Genomic DNA, 8,210 nt, shown 5'->3' on the forward strand with positions numbered 1-8,210 from the left:
ACTACTCCTTTAAGTAAAGATCATGTTCCATGTAGATATTTTGTACATTTCTTATCTTAAAATATCAAAACCTAATTTTTAATTAGTAATATGCATTGCTAAGAACCTCATTTGTACAACTTTAAAGGTGATTTTCTCAATATTTTTATTTATTATTATTTTTTTTTGCACCCACAGATTTTCAAATAGTTGTATCTCGGCCTAATATTGTTCTACCCTAACAAACCACACATCCATGGAATGATTATTAACTCCGCTTTCAGATGTTGATGTATAAATCTCAATTTTAAAAAAACTGACCCTTATGACTAGTTTTGTGGTCCAGGGTCACATATAATACTCCCATCATCAGCCAGTGTACAATATTGATCTCATTGCTGTGGTGTTGAGTGTAGCTGTTGGTGAAATGTACTCACTTCAGTATCTTCAGCTCACACACAGGATTCTTCAGTCCCTCACAGATCTCTTTGACTCCTGAGTCCAGCAGACGACTGTTGTTCAGGTTCATCTCTTTCAGGATGGTTTTGGAGGAGAGAACAGTAGCTAGAACTGAACAGCTTTTCTCTGTCAGCTCACAATTATTCAGCCTGAACATAAAAACATTTCAATCAGAATCACTTTTACCAAGTACATTTATTACAGTTATATTGGAAACGTGACATGTGGCCAAGTATGGTGACCCATACTAGTAGTGAACAAACACGCAGTTAGGGGATCGGTACCTTGCTCAAGGGTCTCACCTCAGTCATGGTATTGAGGGTGGAGAGAGCACTGGTTATTCACTTCCCCTACCTTCAATCCCTGCCGGACCTGGGACTCGAACCCACAACCTTTCGGTTACAAGCCTGACTCCCTAACCATTAGGCCACGGCTGCCCATGTCAGCCAAGCTCACATCAGCTGATGTGAGCTTGACTGACGTGTTCTGCCTGAACTAACACAATGCTTGATTATTATTATTCAGCACATATTCAACACACATCAGATCAACAGTTCTTCATATCTGATTACACATGTGACTGACAGTCTTTAATAATGAATAAACAAAGAGGTTTCAATGTATAAATCATGTTCACTCACATTATTTTCTCCAGTTTGCTATGAGAGTCCATCAAAAGAGCGGAGAGTTTCTCCCCATCCAGATCTCCTAATTTATCTCCACTCAGATCCAGTTCTTTCAGTAGTAATGGACTTTTACCCAGAACTCCAGTGAGATACTCACACGCTTCCTCTGCAGCAGGACTTTTCAAAAACCTACAGGAAGCAGATAAGGATTTCAGATCATTTAAATTTTTGAATTATTTTTGCCACACATTCTGTTGTGTGTCTGTTGAATTTCTCTGAACTGCTATTTAATTCCAGTTCATGTCATTCCTATTCAACAATGGTGAATTTGACCCTTCTATCTATTTTCATACAGCTGATTTCACATCTGTGGATCATTTTTAAATATTTTAAAGTCTTTTTCACCTGATGATCTTTAATGAACAGAGTCCATCCTGTAGTAAATCATTGAGCTTCTTCACTCCTGATTGTCCAGGATCATTTCCTGTGAGATCCAGCTCTATCAGGTGTGAAGGGTTTGATCTCAGAGCTGAAGCCAGAGCTTTATAACCTTCTTCAGTGATACTGCAGTCTGAAAGTCTATTACAAAAAAAAAGAAGAATATTATATATATATATATATATATATATATGTTATTCTTCCTTATAACACAGATTGTCACAAAAGTATGCGTTGATTCTGTTTGTAACGGCCACCTAATGTTTTACATTACTTATGTTAAGATCCCTTTAAATATATTTTTCTCTAAGTTTGACGGCTGTTTTGTGAATGCGCACGCACTGAGATAGAGTCGAGAGTGAGACGAGAGATGGTCGCTCTGCTGCTGAGTACTACAATGCTCTAACTTTCTTCCTTTTTGTTTGTCCCGTTACCAGAGTGTTTTACCTCGCATGTGTGTAAGAGGAGTGCACTAGCGCGAACAACTATAAAGGCTCATCAAACGACTAATTGCCTCAAGTTTTCTTTCCTTGTTTCGGGTGGACTCTCTGGCGGACGTTACATGTTCCCCTCTGGAATTGCTGTTCCCCCTAGACCAAGCGTATCTGCTGAGCGGGTTGCCAGGTCTGCGTAATTAACCCAACCAACTGTTAATCAAACTTTTCCTAATTACGCGGAAATAAAAACTGTGGTTTTGGCAACAGTGGTGCTGAAAACGCGTCCAAATGCACCCAAAACACAACTGGATGTATGGGAAGCGAAAAGGGACAAAAGTGCTGCCGCTACTTTCAAATGTCTTGCTACACTGCAGCGTAATAAAATTATGCTCCCCCTTCCATTAATGTTCTGTGGTTTTAATTATTCTTTAATTATTCTTCCATTGTTTTTGTCTAATGTCGATAACTCATATTATAGACCAGGGGTGGTGAACGTCGGTCCTGGAGAGCTGCAGCCCTGCATAGTTTTGCTTCAACCCTAATCAAACACACCTGAACTAGCTAATCAAGGTCTGAAGGGTTACTAGAAAACAACAGGCAGGTGAGTCACACCCAAAGAAAAACTGCAGTACTTTACCGCTATAGGACAGGAAAAGCTAAATAAACTGATCACTGTGTCTAAACCAACAACATGAATATTAGATCCCGTACCCACCACATTACTGAAAGAACGGTTACCTGTCACCGAAGAACCACTTCTCAATATTATTAACTCATCGTTATCTTTAGGTCATGTCCCAAAACCATTCAAACTGCGTTCGACAATATAGATCATGACATACTCATAGATCGACTACAAAATTATGCGGGTATCCAAGGACAGGCTTTAAGATGGTTTAGATTCTACCTGTCCGATCGCTACCACTTTGTTTATTTAAATGGGGAGTCATCTCAGTTATCACCAGTAAAGTATGGAGTGCCACAAGGATCTGTTCTAGGTCCTCTACTATTTTCAATATACATGCTGCCCCTTGGTAATATTATTAGAAAACACGGGATTATTATGCTTCTTACCTATTCTTATCTGTTTAAATCTAGATTAAAGACTCATTTATCTCATCATCATTTTAGCCAAGCATTCAAATGCATCTCATAAACTTTTCCTGCAGTTATATCTGATCAAATGTTCATTATTAATCTTTTAGCTCTGGTTGAACAAATCTTTCTTTTCTTAGTTTGAACAGCAGCTACGCTAATTATGTTCCTATTTGTTCTCTGTTTCTGCCATGGAATTGACATCCCGTAGTAACTAGGAATTCACAAGCTCCAGTCTGGATCCAGAACACTTAAGAATAGATGATGCCAACCCCACAGAGGACTTCAGATGATGCCAACCCTGAAAACATACAGCACTACCGAATTCTGCTACTAATTTATAGTGTTCTTTGTCTGTTTGATTACATCATTAATTGATCTTTACCATACATCTCTGCCATATGTACTTCAACTTGACATATTCACCATTAGTAAGCTACTACTAAATATATTGTAAACACTTTAATTTGGTGTAAAGTTGCTTTACAGCGATATGTATCATGAAAAGCGCAATACAAATTAGTTTGAATTGAATTGAAATAACATGCCGACAGAAAATGTCTATGTTTACTTGTATCTGTTTGCAATAGCGTCGCATACTGTGCTGTAACATGCTGTAGTACTGATGTACTAGACAACGCTGGTAAAATGACGCGACTCTCTCGTGACTGTTTGCTCTGCTCACATGCTCTGATAATGATAGCTTGTAGGACTATACATTATTTTGATAATTAGTCAAAAAAAGTTATATATGATTCTGATTCATAGAACTGAATAAACATAATATATTGAGATTTAATATTCATATATTTTCAGTCCAATTTTGTTACTTTTTTTGATAAATGTAGTTATTCTATTGGCTTGTATTTTTTTTTTTTTAATTCAGTATCATTAATATTATTGAGATAAATGAAAAAAAGTTTTACAAAAACTTAATTAATAAAATAATAAATAATTGTTACAAGGCAGTTTCAGTTTCAGCGAAGAATTTTCATTTTGGTACATCTCTAGATTTTTATGTAAAAAGAAACATTTTCAGGGTGATACAAGACCCCACTGTGAAATTATCTTGCTTATTATACGGCTACTTGCCACATATGTAAATAATTTAACACAAAATATGAATTTCACCATATTTTATTACCACAAGACAACTGGCAGTACCCGCTGCAGCTGTCTGTTATCAGTTGTAGCGTTTTTTGTTGTAAAATAACAGACCACTAGATTGTGTAATTGATATCAGAAATGAGAACTGCCGTTAGCCGAGTAAAACTATGAATGAATGAGGCATAGTAGTTCTGATCTAATCATGGACAAGTTTTTGAAAAGACAAGTGGCAGGTAAACGTAAAGTAGATGATGAATCTACTTCAAAGATCGCAACTACAACAAAGAGAAGAAAATATGAGAAAATCTGTTTAAAAAAAAAAAAAATGAATGCTGTTACATAGTACAGAAAATAGTACATAGTAAAGCTGCATGCTTTACTTTTAATGTTTCTACTCTAAAAGTGACTAGTTCCTTGTTTAGGTTTTTTCAGTAAGTTGTCACACACTGAATTTTAATTATTACGTTTCAAATAAATCCTTCTGAAGTTGTGTTTATGTTTATGTGTAAATGCGGGGGTGGGGCTTGAATTTTTTTTTTATTCTCCAAAAGTGGGGCCTGGCAGAAAAAGTTTGGGAACCACTGCCTTAACCATTGCAATCATGTGCTCAACATTGGATTTAATGCACAATGCTGTAAAACAGAGTGCTCACTAAAAATATGCACAGGAATGTTTGAAAGCAGCTGTTCTGTTTACCGTAAGGGGATAATATCTACTCCCCCTTCTCTTATTTATATGCTAGGCTGCATGGATGAGCAGGGACTTTTTGCCCAGAACAGAACCATACTGCCAATCCAAACTGTACTGTCAATAGGGCTGTGATGGTCACAATGACAACCACACCACCGTGGTATAGTTGATTGTCACTGCAGAGGTCTGTTGCCACCAGCAGTAGTGCACGTGATGGCACACACTCTATAACAAGCATAAAATACTTTATATATATTGTACTTCATATAATACTAATGCTCTTAGTATCAGTATCATGCACATGTAGTATGATTTACCTCATACTGTGACATAGGCAAAATACATTTTTTGCTGCCGGCTGGAAATACCCCAAACTGCTACCTTTTCAGAAATTAAAAAAAACAAACCCCACTGTCTTTTAATTAATAATAAACAACACTGTGTCAAAGCTGGTACTGTGGCTTCATTGTATACAGATACATTTATATGTGGGAGGAATAATGAGGTTTGACTGACACTTTGAGGAGCTAATGGAGTTACGAGGTTTAGTGGCGTCACTTACTGATCCAGGATCAGTGATCCTTAGCAGTTATTTTTCTGATTTGAGCTTGAGATTCAGAAATGCTTTGGAAAATGTAGCTTTTGTTGACTCTACCGTGTTACTTGATCAAAAAAAAATAACTTTGCTACTAAAAAGCTTTTTGATTCAGAAAACACAGACGCTAACACCATGCAATTGAGAAATGTAGTTAAACTAGTAGCCCAACACTGCTTTTTAATCATGTGCTGGAGAGCTTTCCTGTCCTGAACTGTGCAACTTCCACACCACTTTCACCTGTACATCTGTAAAAGTTGCTGAGGATTTCAGTTCCCATGCCAAATTTCCTCAGCCTTCTTAAAGGGGTCATCGGATGCTAAGTTCACTTTTTCATGTTGTTTGAACATTAATGTGTGTTGTCAGTGTATGTACAAATCTACCCTATAATGATAAAAGTCCATGCAGTGGTTTTTAATTAATCTGTAAAATAATATTGCCTTTTTCAAATCGAGCCGTTCTCAGATGTCTGTCGTTGTGGCGTCACACCAACAGAGGGCACGTCCACAATAGTTGACTGACATGAGCGTTTTACCTCAGATCAGCTGTAACGTCCGCCCTCTTTGTTTCGATGGAGCAGGGATGTAAGTTAGACAAGAATATCTCAGATTGAGTGATTGAGGTTGCTGTTAGCCGAATAAAATTATGAATGAATGACTCATAGTAGTTCTGCTCTAAGCATGGACAAGTTTTTTAAAAGACATCAAGTGCCATGAAGATGCAGTAAACGTTTGATGATGAATCTACTTCAAAGATCCGTCTATACAACAAAGAGAAGAAAATATGAGTAAATCTTTTTAATTTTTTTCAAAAAAACTAATAATGTGCTAGTTAGTTAGTTTAGTACAAAAGAAATATCTACACAGTAAAGCTGCCTGCTTTACTTTTAATGCTCATTTGCATTTAAAGGGTCATGAAACCCCATGAGATGATTTTTTTCTGAGATTTTTTTGACAAGGTGTTTGTGTTTCACATCATAGAAGACAATTTTTTTAACAAAGCATATTTTAGACTTTTCATTAAGACCCTAAAGAATCATATTTGTGCTTGTGGAAAATGGGCAGCCGATGACCCCTTTAAGAAAATACAGTCGCTGCTGGGACTTCCTTACAAGCTGCTGAGTGTCGCAAGACCAACACTCTTAAAAATAAAGGTGCTTCACGATGCCATAGAAGAACCTTTTTTCCTAAAATGTTCCATAAAAATGTGATTAACATCTGTGAGAATCTTTCACGTTTGTTTAGATGCAACAAATCAAAAGTCTTCTAAACATAATTAATAAATTATAAAAGTACTATTTGAAATGCAACTTCTGGATGATGACATCACTGGATTCAATGACAAACTCCCAGACACCAAAAGTGTTTGGTGGACATGATTCCAAATTTATTGTCCCTGATGATGTTGTGGGTCTCATGACTGACCCTGTCCAACTGGAAATTCCTGACCAGTTTCTAGGAAGGTTACTCGGTCTGATGAACTGTGTCTCTTTTTAACAGTGTTGGTCAAGCTAAAGCAAATGTAGTGAGCTGTAACAGTTACCCTCCAAATGTGTGAGTGCTGTGTGGATGACACTGTTGAAGATCATCAGTGGAATTTATTTTGTCTATATGCAAATTTTAATGAGTCTAAGGTGGCTGGAATGGTCATTTTACATAGGACTTGACTAGCAAACCCTGACTGCCCATCCGGGATGTTATCTGGGCTGCCTTCCATGGGTTTTGGAGCCATGCACACCACCGCCAATGACACCATGAGTGACGTGTCCAAAATACCCTCTGAGTCCAGAATCGTATGCTTTTGGCTGATGATTGGTGCCTCAAACTGAGCATTGAACTCAATCAGCTCATCTGGGAGTGTGGTCTGGTACTCATGGCTCCCTGGCTTTTCTGCTGGTTCTCTGTGATGAGCTGCAGGATTTGTCACATGCACTGGGAATCTGCAGTGATGTAATATCACCCCAGAATCAGACTATAATGTCTCTTGACCTTCCTGATTGATTTGCATAGTTTGAATCTGGCCTTTTTGTATTTCTCAAAGTCACCTGATCAAACACGGTGGAGTAAGCGTGTAGCACGACCTGCACCTCACAGTTGGGGATCACACCTCACTCGGGACAATCCCCCAGCTCCTTGATAAGGAGGTGCAACTCTACTTAATCTCTACACAATCTCAGGATTGGATGGACCAATATTTTCTTTCTTTTGCACCTGTGTTCCTAATTACCCCTTGACAGAGATTTTCTTAGTATAGGGAGATGAGAGGGTTTGTATTAGTTACTATTGGACAAAGTGTAACAGCTAACTTGGATCACGTGTCCCTTAATAACCAATCACATTACAGCACTGACGTCACTGAATTTCAGTCAGAATTGTGCGACACTCAATCGCCGTTTACTGATACCATAGGAATGAATGAGAAGTGCCGTAAACTGAATCCCACCTGTCGCAAAAAGTCAGGGACTTCTCTTATAAAACTGTTAGTTCAATCCAAAAGTATTGTTTAGTGTAAAACATGTTGAAGACTCTTTATTCTACACTTTAACAGTTTTACTTACTGGATGAGCTCGTTTAAGAAGCTTCTGTAGACATTGTTAGATACTATAAAGTGTTTTGGTTTAAACTGTTGAAGTGATTTTCATCATTTTGATTCTTGTATGTGAATGTTACTGACCTCAATCTCTCCAGTTTACAGTGTGAATCCTTCAGTACGTCACATAAGTGATTCACTCCTGTGTTTTTTATTTGATTCAGACTCAGGTTCAGTTCTCTCAGGTGTGATGGG

The 8,210-nt window shown here is 37.6% G+C and overlaps 1 protein-coding gene across 1 annotated transcript in view; it reads right to left on the reverse strand.

Annotated features, from left to right (window-relative positions):
* Positions 1–8,210, reverse strand: part of LOC127159512 (ribonuclease inhibitor) — a gene marked incomplete at its 3' end in the record, with an annotated part of 73,186 nt that overhangs the window by 31,601 nt on the left and 33,375 nt on the right. Inside the window, exons 6-8 of the mRNA XM_051102323.1 lie at positions 1,470–1,643; positions 1,080–1,253; positions 417–587 (exon numbers count right to left, since the gene is read on the reverse strand). Of these exons, the coding sequence (XP_050958280.1) occupies positions 417–587; positions 1,080–1,253; positions 1,470–1,643 (519 nt within the window). The remainder of the gene's footprint in view (positions 1–416; positions 588–1,079; positions 1,254–1,469; positions 1,644–8,210) is intronic.

This window comes from Labeo rohita, unplaced genomic scaffold (genome assembly GCF_022985175.1).
Source record: "Labeo rohita strain BAU-BD-2019 unplaced genomic scaffold, IGBB_LRoh.1.0 scaffold_223, whole genome shotgun sequence".
NCBI lineage: Eukaryota > Metazoa > Chordata > Actinopteri > Cypriniformes > Cyprinidae > Labeo > Labeo rohita.